This window comes from Gambusia affinis, linkage group LG23, assembly GCF_019740435.1.
Source record: "Gambusia affinis linkage group LG23, SWU_Gaff_1.0, whole genome shotgun sequence".
Classification (NCBI taxonomy): domain Eukaryota; kingdom Metazoa; phylum Chordata; class Actinopteri; order Cyprinodontiformes; family Poeciliidae; genus Gambusia; species Gambusia affinis.
Window position 1 is genome coordinate 18,469,505 of NC_057890.1, and position 16,550 is coordinate 18,486,054.

The 16,550-nt window shown below is 39.2% G+C and overlaps 1 protein-coding gene across 9 annotated transcripts in view; it reads left to right on the forward strand.

Moving 5' to 3' along the window:
• The window catches only part of abcc9 (ATP-binding cassette, sub-family C (CFTR/MRP), member 9), a 42,928-nt gene that overhangs the window by 9,322 nt on the left and 17,056 nt on the right, over positions 1-16,550 (forward strand). For 6 of the 9 annotated variants that reach the window (XR_006369867.1, XM_044109065.1, XM_044109068.1 and 3 more), the window contains 17 exons: positions 383-545; positions 1,877-1,917; positions 2,012-2,154; positions 2,393-2,501; positions 2,747-2,854; positions 6,295-6,367; positions 8,059-8,164; positions 9,517-9,555; positions 10,156-10,194; positions 12,002-12,103; positions 12,664-12,748; positions 12,849-12,929; positions 13,945-14,082; positions 14,884-15,009; positions 15,466-15,565; positions 15,645-15,718; positions 16,108-16,341. Coding sequence is in view for 7 of the 9 variants with exons in the window: in XM_044109065.1 (XP_043965000.1) it covers positions 383-545; positions 1,877-1,917; positions 2,012-2,154; positions 2,393-2,501; positions 2,747-2,854; positions 6,295-6,367; positions 8,059-8,164; positions 9,517-9,555; positions 10,156-10,194; positions 12,002-12,103; positions 12,664-12,748; positions 12,849-12,929; positions 13,945-14,082; positions 14,884-15,009; positions 15,466-15,565; positions 15,645-15,718; positions 16,108-16,341 (1,761 nt within the window). In the remaining 2 variants the exon portion in view is untranslated. The remainder of the gene's footprint in view (positions 1-382; positions 546-1,876; positions 1,918-2,011; positions 2,155-2,392; positions 2,502-2,746; positions 2,855-6,294; positions 6,368-8,058; positions 8,165-9,516; positions 9,556-10,155; positions 10,195-12,001; positions 12,104-12,663; positions 12,749-12,848; positions 12,930-13,944; positions 14,083-14,883; positions 15,010-15,465; positions 15,566-15,644; positions 15,719-16,107; positions 16,342-16,550) is intronic. The other 3 variants (XR_006369868.1, XM_044109072.1, XM_044109070.1) reach the window with 2 other exon arrangements.

The following is a 16,550-nucleotide window of genomic DNA, read 5'->3' on the forward strand; positions in this document are numbered from 1 at the left end:
CAGCTGATGACCCAGTAGACCCGGTTCTACTGGAACCAGAACTCCATCAGCTGCTGTGGTTCTGAGTCAAACCAACCTGTTCCCCTCCTGGCCTGTGGGGGCGCTGCACCAACAACCACTGAAGGAAACCACACAAAAACCTCTGAAGACACTGAGAGCAACTTCCTTCTTCACCAGATGGAAACAAGATGGAGGCGTCAGATTTTAGCGGTTAAAATAGCATCTCAATGCTAAACATGTAACGAATGCTAATGTCGGCATCAACAGTCTACATTTCTAAAAAAAGCTCCATGACCGATCAGGGCTTCCTGAAACTCTGGACATTGAAACACATTGACGTTATCAGAAATGGATGTTAAACTGTGACCGTGTCTTGATCCAGGAACACTCCACAGACCGTCTGAAACAGACCACAGAGATCCTGAAGGGCATAAAGCTGCTGAAGCTCTACGCCTGGGAGGACATCTTCTGCGACAGCGTGGAGCAAACCAGAAGCAAAGAACTCACCAGCCTCAGGACGTTTGCTTTCTACACCTCCATGTCCAGTAAGGCAGCAAGCATAAGCCTCAGGCATTATTTGGTTGTTGTTTAGACGGGTTTAAAGACAGAGATTTTCTTCAAACGTTAGCTTCTTTTTCAGAAAGTTGGATTTCATCTCCTATAAAGTTTAATAAATTACCAATAAGAAAATTTTATCAGCTTAAGAAATGCCCAACATTTGACCTTAGAGATCCAACCTCTTGTTCCTAAAAGCTTTAAAGAAAATAGTCAGTAACTGTTAAGCCCTGACATCTCTTCCTATGTCGCTAACTAAAATGTACCAAGTTGTTTTCCAAGTCGAAGATTGAGCTGTTCAGTAATAGTGACGTGAAATATGTCTGGAGGAGTCAAGGTGAGGCTTTCCCACCATGGAGGTGATAGTTTTACTGCCTGAGTAACAAAGGATGACTACCGATTAAAACCTTAATGAATGGTTAAAACTTGTTGTTCCCATAAGAAAACGTATCTTTGTTTCAGGTTTTAATTTATTTCTCTTAAGGTAAAGGCTGTTTTCCCTCCCTGTAGTCTGGTAGGTTTGGTTCATTTGGGAAAAAATGGCATCATCTGCTCCACCTGCAGCTGCTGTGGTTCTGAGTCAAACCAGCCTGTTCCCCTCCTGGCCTGTGGGGGCGCTGCACCAACAACCACTGAAGGAAACCACACAAAAACCTCTGAAGACACTGAGAGCAACTTCCTTCTTCACCAGATGGAAACAAGATGGAGGCGTCAGATTTTAGTGTTGGAGGATTTCTCTTTAGTCTTTGGCTGAAGACCAGGAGACATTTCTGCTGCTAGCGCTAGGCTAGCTAATTTGTCTGGGTTATATTTACCCAGAATGCCCTGCGTTATAGTCCACTTCCTGCTTTTGGAGTGGTCTCCGGTCTGCTTGGCGTTCACATTCAAACCAAACCGAAACATTTGGTTTGGTTTTCTGACCGAGCTTTTTAGGATGGACACCTCGTCAACTGAACCGGATTTTCTAGGCAAGTGGACTGGAGTTGTGTTAAAGTGGAATAAACACGGCTGCTGGGAATGCTTGCCAAGTAGTGGTCCGCCTTCGTTCCACTGCTGGTCCAGTTGGGGCAGCGTTCTTTGTCCTGAAAGCCTCACCTTGACTCCATTCCACTTGACACATAATCTGATGTTGGAGTGGATAAAATTAAAAATGATCTTCCCAAAGCTCAAGCCTCAAACCTTTAGAAAATGTGTTATATTCCAGTAGTCCAGCTTAAATGAACTCTGCTGATTTATTGGAGAGACATCCAGGCAGATGGATGCCAGAGATTCCTCGTGTTGTGGATGATGTCCTGTTTGACGTCTGCTCTTCTTTTCACAGTTTTCATGAACGCTGCTATTCCCATTGCTGCCGTTCTTGCTGTAAGTTTAATTAATTCATATCTTGATATCTACAGCAGTGCAGCTTTCGTACCATGAAATATCAGAGGTGAAATCTGAATTTCTTCTTGTCCAGACGTTTGGGGTTCATCACTTCCTCACCAGCAGCATCCCCAGTCCTTCTCAAGCCTTTGCAGCGCTGGCGCTTTTCCACATCCTGGTGACGCCGCTCTTCCTGCTCTCCACTGTGGTCAGATTTGCGGTGAAAGCTCTCGTCAGGTGAGTGTTTTACTGGTGAGGACAGCAGATCTGGTTGTCCTGGATGTTACCAAACATGGAGATGTTTCAGCTGCTGCGTCTACTGAATGGAAAAGCTGACATCAGCGAACAGAAACTCTAAACTCCTGAGAGATTCCTGGTATTAAACTCTTAACATTCAGACTTCTCATAGATGTGTGTGTGTGTGTGTGTGTGTGTGTGTGTGTGTGTGTGTGTGTGTGTGTGTGTTTCCCTAAAGTGTCCAGAAGCTTGGTGAGTTTCTCCAGAGTGATGAAATCGGGGACGACAGCTGGAGAAATGGAGATATATCAGTTTCCCTGGATGTAGGGAAGAAACACCTGGGGATGGTGAGCGCTGCTCCTAACAGATTATTCAGAAAACTACCAAGTGTGGCTTTCAGGTTTTGATTTACAGTTGGAAATTAGAGCTTTCCCTCCAGTTCTCAGTGCTGAGTTTTGTTTTTATCATCAAAATTCAGTAAAAATTGTTTATCTTGTCACAAAATGACTTAAATTATTGCACTCCTTCTTGTTTTTTCTGTTTAATGGTAAAAACTTTTGTTTAATGTTGAATGTTTAACCATCTTTTAAAGACCAAAGCCATCAACAGGAAGCAGCCGATCCGCTACCAGATGGACAACTACGAGCAGCCGAGCCGGCGGGCGATGAGACCCACCGAGACGGAGGATGTGGCCGTAAAGGTGAGGGTCAAAGGTCAGCAGCTCTGAAAGGGTTAAAGCTTATACAGCCAGCAAAAACTAAACTCTTTGTTCAGTTTTCAAGACTAGAAATGATGATCACCAAGGAGGAAAGCAGTTTGAAAAAGTCTTGATCAAGAGTTCAGAGGACTTTCTGATGAGTTTCCACCTCTGGACCCAATTATTCTAGGAAATACTGTTTTATTATTTTATTATTCTCTCATAGTAAGAATTAAATCACCTGACAATTAGAGTCAAAACTGTGTTAATTGGTAACTTGACTGAAAATTATAATAAACCAAACAGAAGCTTGTCTTGATCGGTGACTCCCCCAACATTGGAATAAAAATAAAATGAAATAAATAAAGATAATAATAATAATAATAATAATAATAATAATAAAACAGAAAATAGTTGGATTGATAACTTGACTAAAAATAAATAAATAACCAATAACCAGTTTTGTAACTTGGCTAAAAACAGATTGATTAGTAACAAGACTAAATAAAAAATAATGATGGAATAAAAACCAAAACAAAAATTGATTGGTAACTTTTTCAAGATGTTAAATAAAAAGACAAGAAAAAAAAGGAAACAGGTGAAATCTTGATCATTTTTTGCAGCTTGTCATTTTAACTGCGCTCCAACTTGTAAAATGTTCAAATGTGAAAAGGGCGTAAACACGTGACTTTGCATGTGTTGTGTTTGTGCGTGGCCTTTCTGCACAGGAAATGCAGAATTCACACGAGAATTATTTGCCCCTTGAAGGGTCTTGTGAAAGTGTCCAGATTTTTCTCAGCCGTTTTGTAAACGCTCCTCTTCCTGTCCCTTCCCTGCGGAGTGATGCTACTGTCCAGACGACGCTCCGCTGATTAAAGCAGAATCTGCTGCTGCTTTCCCACCCGCATCGCTCCGTCTCTGTTCAGATCAACGCTCAGTCAGCTTCAGGACAGCCCAAAAATAACTTCACTTTTTAGGCCTGAAACGATTCATCGGCTTAATTCTGATTAATTGGTTACTAAAATAATTGTCAAGTAATTTATTAATCGATTCATCTAGAGAACACAAACTAGAAAAACGTGGTGATATATACATTTTTCATTTAAGTTAAAAATCTTTGTCTGTAAATGTGGTTTAGCCAAAACTTTTCACTTGACAGGTTTAGCTTCACCTGGTTCATGTTTACTAAATAAATGCTGTATTTTTACATTTTAGGCAATAAAATGTTTATTTTCTGATTTTAAAATGGGATTCAGTTATTTGTTTATTTGCATCTTTTAATGTTTTTCTAATATTGTATAAAAACGGCTTACGTGGTTGAAAAGTCTGAAGAATGATCCAAGTTTTATCCGATTAACAGTAATAAATACTAAATATTGAAATGATTGTTAGCTGCAGGCCTGGTTTGGAGCAACTTTGCAGAGATTTAATTTGTTGTTCATGGTTGCAGTTTTGTTTTTATGTAGATGACAGAGAGCTGTTTGTTAAAAGCTGCCATTGACTGGTAATGAGGTTTTAACATTTTGAATTTAGACATGAATATCAGCAGAAATAGAAAGGGTTTTAGTGTTTTCTAATTATTAATGAGAATGTTTTCCAGCTTGTATTGGATTTCTTCCTTGTTGGTGTAATAAGACTGAATCCTGGTCAAACCCTCAACTCATTTTCTGACTCCAGTCGTCCTTTCTTACATGTCTTCTCCTCATTTTCCTGTTTTTCTTCATTTTTCCCACGGGAGCTCTGACACCAGTCTGTGATGTCCACTATGTTTGTTATTGTTCATTATCTGTGGTGTTCTGGTTTTTATTATCACAAAATTTATAAAAATCTGAAAAAATAACCAAAATCAGCATCTGTCCATCTTCTTTCTACATGTGCATCAAATGTGATCTAACATATTCGGCGTCTCTCTCTCCGTCTGTTATTTAAATCTTCCCCAAATCAAACAAAAACAAACTCCAAGCAGCTTATCGTGAGTATTTTCTCTAACAGAAACAAAAGATGCTGTTGGGACCAGTAACATGTGGCGAGGGTAACTGTGGAATGAAAAACCTGTGGGGGGGTTTGGGGGGCTCTTGTTAAACAAAAAAAAAAAACATAAAAATAAACATGTAAGGGCAACAGATGGGAGGAATGTAAACAATGTCTGAGCAGGAGGAAGAGTTTCAGTGATTACTCTGTTACTGCAGTTTTAAACTTCCTTTAACAAGTTTATAGAGGACTGACCAAACATTCTGGAACTCTCCGGGGGTTGCCAGGTAACGGGGCTGGGGTTGCCAGGTAACGGGGCTGGGGTTACTAGGTAACGGGGCTGGGGTTTGGGGCTGGGTTGCTAGGTAACGTCCCAGTGCCCATAAAATGTGACTTAACAAATGGGAGGTTTTTTGAAAGGGCTAATTCTCCAACATAAAAAAATCATTAATTTATTGCCAATAAATGGCTGGTTGGTTTTCTTTTTTCTTTTTTTTTTTGGAAGTGGCAGAGAGCTAAAGAGTAGCATAAAAATGTACAAAAAATGGGAAGTTTGCATAATTGGTCCAATTTAAAAAATCATCTCACACTTCAGTTATTACCATGTTCGATATCCATTTTAGAAATAATTATTATGCAGAAATCAATCACAAAAAATCCTCCTGCTGCTGAATATTAATGATTATGATCTGTTAGATTCTGTTACATTCATTATGTAGTAAAATGCTTTTACTGGCTAATATTGGTAAATAAAGGAAAAATAATACAATCTCATGTATGTAGAAACTTCACTTCTTTTGCTTTTTATGTTTTAAAAAGCAATAAGTGCTGAAAAAGTTTCAGCACTTTTTCAACATAGGAATGTGGGAAGGGTTTAAAAAGGTGAAATACTGTATTTGTTTTTATTTGTTGTCATTGTTTTTTAAGCTGTACTGTAGCTATTGGACTGAAAATGAGTGGAAAAAAACCACCAAAGTCCAAAAGAAAAACAGCAAAAGCCTGTTAGAAGGAAAAGATAAAGATCAAGATGGACATTATATCAATCTGTTTTTTACTTTTCCACCTATCCTTTAAACGAATTAACATTTCTAGCTTTCTTTATTATCGTTAACTGAAATTACCAGCTCAATGTTTTTGTATCATGTAACTCTGATGAAAGTCAATGAACTTTCTTTCTGCCAGATTTACTGGTGTTTTCTGCAGAACCAGACTTGCTGACAGCTGTTTGGTTTCCCCCGTGTTGTGAACGCAGTACGTGTCTCTCCTTGTGTGAAGCTGTTATCTAACCACTGTCCACTCCTGTGAACTCGCTCGCAGGACTTCTTAAACTCGGGTCGGGTCATGTGCTTTGCTCTTGTAGGTCAGTGCATAACAGTGAAACGGCACGTACGCAGGCTGGGACATCTGCTGTTGCTAGGAAATGTCTCCAAATCGATGCAGTCACAGTTTGCTTCGTCTCTGTTTCCGTCCAGGTGAGCAACGGCTCCTTCACCTGGGGAAACAACCAGTTGACCCTGTCAGACATCAACATACGCATCCCCACAGGTCAGCCTCCGTTTCTGTTTAAAAACTAATCTTATCAAGCACTCATTGTTGTCTTTGTTTGGATTCTCCACAACACAAAATAATAATAAAGCTGTTGAGCACGGCGGTGGAGGGGTGATGATTTGGCCTGTCACAACAAGCAGTGAATCAATTAACAGTATAATAAATTCAAACAAATTTAATCATTTCCATTTGCATGATTTGTCCTTTTTTTTGTTTTTATTTAAAATATCTTCCAGCTCCAGTGTTAAATGTTCATTAGAATTTATAGTTTATGATTATATTAGTTGAAAATGGTCTCAGAACAATAATTTTATCGTCCAATTAAATTTGTTATTGTGACAGGAATAAACCTGGATACTATGCAAGTTTATGCTTCTTTCTGCTCCTTTTCATGTAATTATTTTAGTGATTTCATGGACTATTCATATTTCTTGAGTGAATGGAATAAAAAAATGAAATGAAAATGCAATGCGTTGCAACAACCGAATCATTTGAGCCAAGAGTCAAATGAAGGTTTTATAAATTAAGCTGAGACATTTTCTTTGGCTAACGTTTAGGGCTAACGTTTAGGGCTAACGTTTAGGGCTAACGTTTAGGGCTAACGTTTAGGGCTAACGTTTAGGGCTAATGTTTAGGGCTAACGTTTAGGGCTAACGTTTAGGGCTAACGTTTAGGGCTAATGTTTAGGGCTAACGTTTAGGGCTAACGTTTAGGGCTAACGTATGTGCTTTAGGTCTGACTAACAGTTTTTAAATGCAACATCATTTAAACTGGTGCAAAAAGCACTGAAATGACAATTTCCTCTAGTTATTAAGTGGCACTACATAATAAAATCAGCCTGAAAAATGTAATAATTTTTTCTTTGATTCTCCTTGATTGAGAAGTTAAACTCCACACCAAATTGTGTTGATGAATTTATCAAACTGTCCAGTCTGCTGAGTATTTTTGTTGATTTTATTTAAACTGCATGATATTTTAAATAACTGTTAAGGTAATTGTTTGTACATTAAATAACTTTCTGTTCTGGAGTCAAAAGCTTCTGTAAACTATTAGTTTTGGATTAGCTGAAGCATCAGATTATTGGTTCAAAGTTGACGTTAGCATGCTGCTTAACTCTGAGCTCAGGCCTGCCGCTATTTCAAAAACCAGAGTCTGGCCGCGTGCGTATCGAGTGTCAGGAAGCCGGGTCGGGCCGGACAGATGTACCGGGCCGAGTTTCACTCACTCCAGTCGTCCTCTGGGATGTGACTTCCCTGCAATCCCAGTCATGCTACTACTAAGCAAACAGCGGCTCCAGCACTTTTCTTCTCTGCCAAAGTACTGAAGAGGAAGTAACTGGACATCATGAAGGATTTTACTTCAGAAATTATAACTGCAAGATTGACTCAGAAAGACGGCCAAGTTTAGGCAGATTGTGAATAATGGGAATGAATGAATGAATGAATGAATGAATGAATGAATGAATGAATGAATGAATGAAGTCACTGGAGGTGGAACATTTCCAGGATGTTTGCAACAAAATCAGTGATCTGTTTACATTTCAAATTACTGCAGTTTGTCCCTTATATGTTCTTTTCATTTAAGGTACTCACAGGAAGCAGAACAATATTGCTCTTTTAATGTAACTGTCATTAATTTGCTTATTGGATGAAAACATTCACCTCATATTTTATTTGTTTCCATCCCAGGTCAGCTAACGATGATCGTGGGTCAGGTGGGATGTGGGAAATCCTCCCTGCTGCTGGCCATGCTTGGAGAGATGCAAGCAATCGATGGGAGAGTTTACTGGAGCAAGTAAGTCAGTGGAATAACATTTGGATGAAATCTAAGGGAGAGAAAATGGCATTGCTGCAACACTGTTTTTAAAAAAGCTGCTCTTCACTGTTTGTTTTTTGGCTAGCTTGCTAGCGCTCCATTAGTGCCAGCTTTGTGAGTAATACGTCTATCTCCTGTTATGTTTTGTAGTTTACATACAGAAGCAGGAACGTAAAAGAAACAATAATTTCTTTCTTTTATTTATACATCTAGGCACTTTTTGTAAATGCAAAGAAAAGTGTTTGTTTGCAATTTCTAATAGATGCAAGATTAGAGGAAAGCTGCTTATTGTTAGGTCATTATTTTACTAATTTTTAAATGAACAATAACAAACAACTTTTATTTTTTTATTATTAATTTATGGAATTGGTGGTTTTTAAAAAAACTGGAGCTGAAATTCACTTAACAGTTTCCTGTTTTTAAGTCAATTTTTGGTGGCTAACCAAGGCTAGCTACCAATGCTAGCTTTCCCCAAAAAATGGCTCCATTTGCTATGTTGATGCACCTTTCACTGCTTTTAAAATATCATCCAGGGAAAGTTCAAATAAAGGTTCAATAGTTTTACAGTGGGAACAAAAAGCTACATGTTTCCCTTTGTTTATAGGACAACTTTAGCGAGCTAGCTAGTGATGCTAACTATGAAATGCATGTAGTTATTATCTCTGACTTATTTTACTACATTTTTAAGTAGAACAAATGAAGTGTGAACATATATTTCCACAAATGAACACAGTAAAGATGAAGTGGAAAATTGCTTGAGAATGTCATACTTCATAATGTTAATAATGCATGTTTTGTGTTTAAAAATAAAAAGTGGAAAACTTAAACTCTTTGTAAAATGATTTGAGAAATTCAATTGTTTCACAGAGCTGGAAGAAAAAAAGTAAACTTCAAAGTTTTTAGGACATTCTTTTGGTTGCTAGCAAATTAGGCTAGCTGCTAATGCTAACTTTGCTAACAGAAAGTGTGGTAACTGTTGTGCCTTATTTCTATGTTGCTAAAGAAGGAATGCAGACAAAAAATATTAAAAAGCAACCCAGAAACAGATATTCTACCTTATAGAATAAGGAAAGTGATGCACTGTCCCTGAGTAAACTCATTTAAGTGGAATTTAATTTAATCACAGTTGCAGATTAAAACTTTAAGGTCTGTCTTAGAACACCAAGCGATTTTCAAAAGATGCCTTAAAAAGCGGTTTTGCTATCCTAGTTTCTAACGAACATCTTGATGCTCCAGAGCTGCACACTAACGTTTCTGCAGATGTTTGGTTGTGTTTTTGTCTGTTTTCGTGTCTTTGGTTTCACTTTATTTCCTGCCTTCATGCCAATCAGGCTGCCTGATTGTGAGATGGCCCACGAAGGGAATATCAGGTACTTTATTTCTGTCCGTGGTGTGTTCATCCTGAAACTTTATCACGTAAGCCAGGTTTCTGCTACGTTACCTCTCTTTGTAAGAGAGCAGCTAAAATTATCCTCAATCTCTTTAACTGTTGGGATGGGAAATATTTTAATTTAAGTTGCAGCAAGTAAAAGCATGCACAAATACACAAGTTACAAGCAAATTACTCATGTATTTTATGAAGCATGTTATGATTATTAACAGTTACACATACTTTACCAAGCTTCCAAACTTTGCAGCTAAAGTAAAAAAAAAAGCTGCTTTTAATCCCTGAAGCCCATAAATGTGAGACATCATTGTCAAAGAAGCCACCAAACCTAATTATCACAGACAGACAGGCAGTGACGGCATCACTTACTCTTCTTTCCTGGGAGGGAAGGTTAATGTGATAATCAGCTGGCCATCTAATAACACATAATCACCGTCTGCAGTTTGACATGCTGGCTTTTTGCTTTATGTTGAGGTCCATGCGTTTCTCTGACTCTGTTTGCTGCTTTGTCTGTTTTTGAACGTTTTCAATGGAGGATAATTGAGTCATGGGTGAATTCTGACTAAGATACTGATTTTGACAGTTGGTCAGAGACAGAGGACTCTGAGGAGGACGTTGGGAGGTACAAGCTTGTCTGATTGTGACCCGTTTGACCCGTCGTTCGCCTCTCCTGCTCCTCCCTTCATCCTTTCTAACCTTGTTCATTTTTGTGCCTCTTAAAAAAAGAGGATGCTGGTTTGAACTTGCTCATGAACACCTGTGCATGTGCAAAAGTACTTTTATTTTTGATAAAGTGTACCAAAGTACTGTTCATGTTTATTTTTTATGTTGCATTTGTGAATCTTTATAAAAGGTGAAACATGTAGCTAAAGTTCAGTTAGCATTCTACAACTTTTAGATGTTTCACTTCTTTGTATCTGAATCTCTTTGAAGAAATTTATGCTCAGGGTGAAATCTTCCCTGTTTGATTCAGGAATGCTGGACATCAAAAAGTTGCAGGACAAACTGGTTTTAGTCTGTTCACATTTTTCCCCTTTGCTGTAAAAATATGAACAGTCCCTTCCTACCAGCAGGTTCTGCTGCTGAGTTGCTGTCGTTGTCGTTCGTGTGTTCAGGAGAAACCGCCGTCTGCAGAGTTTTATCTTGTCAATCTGCTGCAGGTTTCCCATGAGAATGCTGTCAGTTTGTGCCGTCTGATCCTGGAGTGGTTTGTTTTGTTAAAGCTGGGAGTCATCGCTCTGCCGAACAAAACGTTAATATCTGACTTATGTTTTCATGCTTCAATAGAGATGGTGCTGCAACTTAAAATCAGAAAAAGTACAGATGGTATGGAAAATATTATTAGAAAAAGTTTGATAATGTGCTTCTAAGGGTGTTTTTACACCTGTTAGTCTGGTAAACTCAGTTTGATCCAGTTTGTTCCACCTCCAGCTGCTGTGGTTCTGAGTCAAACCAACCTGTTCCCCTCCTGGCCTGTGGGGGCGCTGCACCAACAACCACTGAGGGAAACGACACAAAAACCTCTGAAGACACTGAGAGCAACTTCCTTCTTCACCAGATGGAAACAAGATGGAGGCGTCAGATTTTAGTGTTGGAGGATTTCTCTTTAGTCTTTGGCTGAAGACCAGGAGACATTTCTGCTGCTAGCGCTAGGCTAGCATGTTAGCTTTGGTTGTAACAAACAGGGTTGTAGTGTAGAACCCTACAACGCTTTGGTTGTAGGGTTCTACACTTCCTGCTTTTGGAGCGGTCTCTGGTCCGCTTTGTGTTCACATTCAAACTGAACCAGAGTTCATTTCAACTGAACCCAAAAGTTTGTAGGTGAATCAGTTAGATTTTTTTTGGTCTGATTTATCACACCTTCTCAACTGAACCGAACTTTTAAGACAAAAGGATTGGAGTTGGATTAACTCGGACCAAACACGGCTCATGTAAATGCAACCTGAGATTATGATCTTTTTGTTGTTCTCAGGTTGTTTTGATTATTTCCATTTTCCATACCTGTTAAAGCTGTGATAATTCAAGTCTCAGAAGAAAAGTTTATTCTAACAAACTCCAGAATGTTGCAGATTTACATTTGAATGATTTACAATCTGACATCAAACTAAACTACTGAGCTTCTTGAGTTCTGGTTCCTTCTGCAGCATTTAGTCGAGACTCCCAGCAAGAGGCTACTATGATTTATTTTTATGAGCTGCTTTATTTGGTCCTGGTTTAATTTTTTTCCCTCAGGTCATCTTTAACCCTTTCCATTCTCCGCCTTTATCCCTCATATCTGGTGAATTGTTTTTGTGTTGTGGTATTTCACCGTTTTCCAAACGTCGTCGTCTTTTCGCCATCAGTATTTCTTCTCTCTGAAACTTCATGGAGGCAGAACATTGTTTTCTCATTTAATGTCTTTTTGCCTCCATTTCCCATAATGCCTCCAGCAAGAACAGGAACTCTGTAGCCTACGCTGCCCAGAAGTCTTGGCTGCTTAACGCCACGGTGGAGGACAACATCACCTTTGGCAGTCCCTTCAACAAGCAACGGTAACGCCGAGTTTTCCTTTGACTGGCACATCGCCGCAGTTTATTTGTAAAATTTAAATAAAATACTTTTTGTCATTGTAGTATGGCAAACTTAGGAAAAAGGTCAAGGGTCGCTAAAGTTAGCTTAAGATTACTGAAGTTCTACCACATTTTGTTGTGGAATTTATTTTTAGAGCTAGCAACATTAGCAGGAAGTAAATCTATTAGCACAAGCTGAAGAGTTAGCAAGAACTAAGATCATTAGCAGGAGCTAACAACATTAGTAGAAACTAACACCAGTAGCAGCATCGGAAACCATTAATCCTGCAGCTGGCGCTAACACCATTAGCAAGGACTAACTGGAAACCAACAAATTCTGATAATGAATGGACATTTCCAAATTTAAGTCTTTGTAACTCACCATTCTACTACGTTAGAGGAAATGTTGCTTAATGAAAACAGCTGGAGTTAGAAACTGGAGTTCTTTGCAGCAAACTGTCGAGTTGGTCTTTCCAAGCACAAGCAGCTCCTGGTTTTCTGTCTTGACTCCGACTGCTGTTCTGGGTCTGTGTGTTATTTAGGTACAAAGCTGTGATCGATGCGTGTTCCCTTCAGCCGGACATCGACCTGCTGCCCTTTGGAGATCAGACCGAGATTGGGGAGAGGGTTAGTCTCTGTAATCTGTTACTAAAGTAATAAGTATTTACTGTCATGTTGTGGAGTAATGCCAGAGTCTGTCCTGATGTTTGTGATGTCTGTGTTTCAGGGGATCAACCTGAGTGGAGGTCAGAGGCAGAGAATCTGTGTGGCCAGGGCTTTGTACCAAAACACCAACATTGTCTTTTTGGTAAGTTACTGTTTCCCTGAAATGCACAAAATACTTAAAATGGGGGAATAATTCATATTTAGCACATTTAGCATAAAACGTACAGCTTCTGCGTCAAAGTCTTTATGTGCAGTTATACACCAGATATCTGTTCAAACCAACTAAAGTAATCAGCTAATTTACTGTTTGCTAAATTAGCTCAAGCTAAAACTATTAGCAGGAGCTAACACAATTAGCCACGTCTAAAATGATTAGCTAGAGCTAACACCATTTGCACAACCTGAAACCATTAGCTAGAGCTAAATTAGCCAAACATGGAACCAGTAGCTAGAGCTAACACCATTAGCTAGAGCTAATACGATTAGCTAGAGCTAACAACATTAGCTTCACCAGAAGCAGATTAAAGTTTTAGATCGGTTCAGCCAGAATCCTGACCTGAATCTGCAATGTAACAGAAAAAATGTTAAACCAAATAATACATTTTATATATTTATGAAGTCTCATTATTTTAATTTAATGTCAGTTACACAGGTTAAAGGTCACAATGGTAGCTTGACTGTGATTTTAACATCACTGAGTGAATCCCCTGCGGTTCCTTTTGGATGCTGTGAGTTTCTTAAATGAGACAAACAAAAATTCACATGTGAATTTTCTCCTAATTGAATTGTATAATTTCCTGTTGGTTTAAATTCTTATCAGGCAGATATTCCACATTAACTCCCGTCTCGGTCATGGCGTTGCGCCCTCGTTGTAACGTCTGCAGAGCTCAGTGTTTTCCTTGACGTCGTCTGAATATGACACAACATATCTGATCTGACATCAGGCGCTCTCAGCATCATGTGGAAAACGTTTCCGACGCTGATCACCATTTGGCCGACACTTTCTGGTGTGGCTGAATGTTTAATTATCCAAACAGAGTCGGGCGCCAGACACAGAGTGAAACATTCCCACTCTCTGCTGCTGTTGTTTTTGTTTCTCTGAGGGTTTCTGATTGCGATCTGGTTTGTGATGCGTTCATGGTTTTCACGTCAAACAGGACGATCCGTTTTCAGCGTTGGACATCCACCTGAGTGATCACCTGATGCAGGAGGGAATCCTGAAGTTTCTGCAGGACGATAAGCGAACCTTGGTCCTCGTCACCCACAAGCTGCAGTACCTCATACACGCAGACTGGGTGAGAAAACTGAGCTGTGATGCTAAAGTCACCATGAAGCTCAAAAAACAGGTGAAAGATTCCACATTATTGTCATTTAATTAGCAAAAACAAAGTCAAGGTAGAAAACACATAATGTAAAATATCAGTGATGAACTTTAGAGGAGTAAGTATGTCTGTCCACCAATCTGTGAAGGATTATAAAACTTAAAATCCTCTATAATTTATATAGTCAGAATAAAAATCATCTTTATTGGCCAACATTGTTTAAAAAAACAAATAATTTGACTTTAGCTTCACACATCAGCAGCATGCAGACATTATGATTGAATAAATGAACTTTAGAGGAGACAAAAAAGTAAATAAAAGGAGCCAATATGTACATAATGTATGTTTTCCTGTTGCAATAAGTAATAAACAGAGTTTGGTAGTAACTAGTTACATTTACTTGAGTAACTTTTTTTGAAAAAATTTACTTTTAGTAGTATTTTTACCACGATACACTTTTTACTTTTACTTGAGTAACTTCTTATCACAATAAATGATAAACGATACGATAATGCCCAACCCAGTGAAAAGATCGGAATCGGTCAAATTGGATTGCCGTTAAAAAGTCGGTAGTTTTATGTTAGCAGAGCTCCAGAAGGCCTGCAGCATCGCATTGCTTGTCAGAACGTAGAGATGTTTGACCACGATGTTTGGAGGAAATCAAACACACCAGCTGCTAAGCACGGCGGCGCTGCGTTGGTGACCAAATGTGAGTACTTCTGTCCTGCAGCTCTATAGATCCGTAGCTTTACGTTGTTGACGTTTTGTGTCCAGATCATAGCGATGAAGGACGGCTCGGTCCTCAGAGAGGGAACCCTGAAGGACATTCAGACTCACGACACAGAGCTTTACGATCACTGGAAAACTCTGATGAACAGGCAGGACCAGGAGCTGGAGAAGGTAGATCACCGTTTCACCTCCAGATATTTACACGCCACATGACCTGGAGTCCCCCTCCACGCCACCAGGGGGCCCCAAGAGCACCAAGCTAACATAATAAAATATATATTTAAAGTAACAGTGAATAAAACAAACTAATGCTGTTACTCATGGAAGAAGAATTTATAGTTGTTGAGGAAATATAAGATTAAACACAACTTTATATTTCAAGATGCAAATATTTTGTTTAGTTTGCTACATATGTACATTTAGAATCAATATCCATAATAAACTGGTATGACGTAAGCTAATTACTAATGATGCTAATGATAGCAGGTGTAGAATAGCTGATAAAGCTAATGGTGTTAGCATGTTGGCAAGGGGCCCCTGAATAAAAACCTGAATGTCAGGTTTTTATTTAGAGCATTAGTTCGGCTCTGCCTGGGACAGGTTGACTTTAATCTGCTGAATCTGCAGGATATTCAGCAGGACAGTCAGACGACTCTGGAGAGGAAGACGCTGCGCAGAGCGTTCTACTCCAGAGAACCAAAGAACCAGATGGACGATGAGGACGAAGGTGATGGAAACCTGATGGAAACTTTCTCTTCTTCTGCTGCTTTGAGCTTTTTCACTAAATCAGATCGTTTTTATTCCAGAAGAGGAAGAGGAGGAAGAAGATGACGATAATTTCTCCACCACAACCAGCAGACGGTCCAAGATCCCGTGGAAGGTAACAAGTTGGAGACTCGGACTTGAGTCGTAAAAATAAAAGAAGTCAGAATTGACTCGGACTTGGAGCTTTAATTTTTGTTTTAACACTCATTCTCTTGATTTTTCTGTAAAATACTTTGAATTGTTTTGTACACAAATTGTGCTACACAAATAAATTTGCCTTTGCCTTTACTTGGACTTGACCCTTAAAGACCTGGGACTTGACTCTGACTAGTCTCTCACAAGTCCAAGTCTAGTCTCAGGACCTGACCAATGAAGACTTGAAACTGGAGGAAGACTTGGGACTTTATTTGAATTTGTCCCTTAAATACTTGGGAACCGACTTGGACTCGTAGAAGATGACTTGTGAGCATGTCTGTCTCTTCGTTCTGTGCTCCGTGTCTCCAGTTGTGCGGCTGCTACCTCTCCTCTGGAGGCTTCTTCATGGTCTTCCTCATGGTTTCGTCCAAACTGCTGAAGCACTCGGTCATCGTTGCCATTGACTACTGTCTGGCTCTCTGGACTTCCACCAATCAGACGGCAGAAAACCTTCAGAACCGGACCGCAGCCAATCAGACGGCAGCATTCCTGCAGAATGGGACCGGCTCCATAAACTCCACCGATATTTCTCCTCAACCCGAGGTCACAACATTGTTTTAGCATAATAATTAATAAACGATTAATATCTTTTTTCCAAAGTATGAAGCATTGACATAAAGAGTCATCTCTAGTATGATCAGAATATTTATGAATAAAAGGTATTTAAATTATGAAAAATCTAAATAAAGGTATTGTCAGTGCTGAATGCAGCTCTAAGGAACATGAACGTATATTTCCCTTCAGGCCTGTTG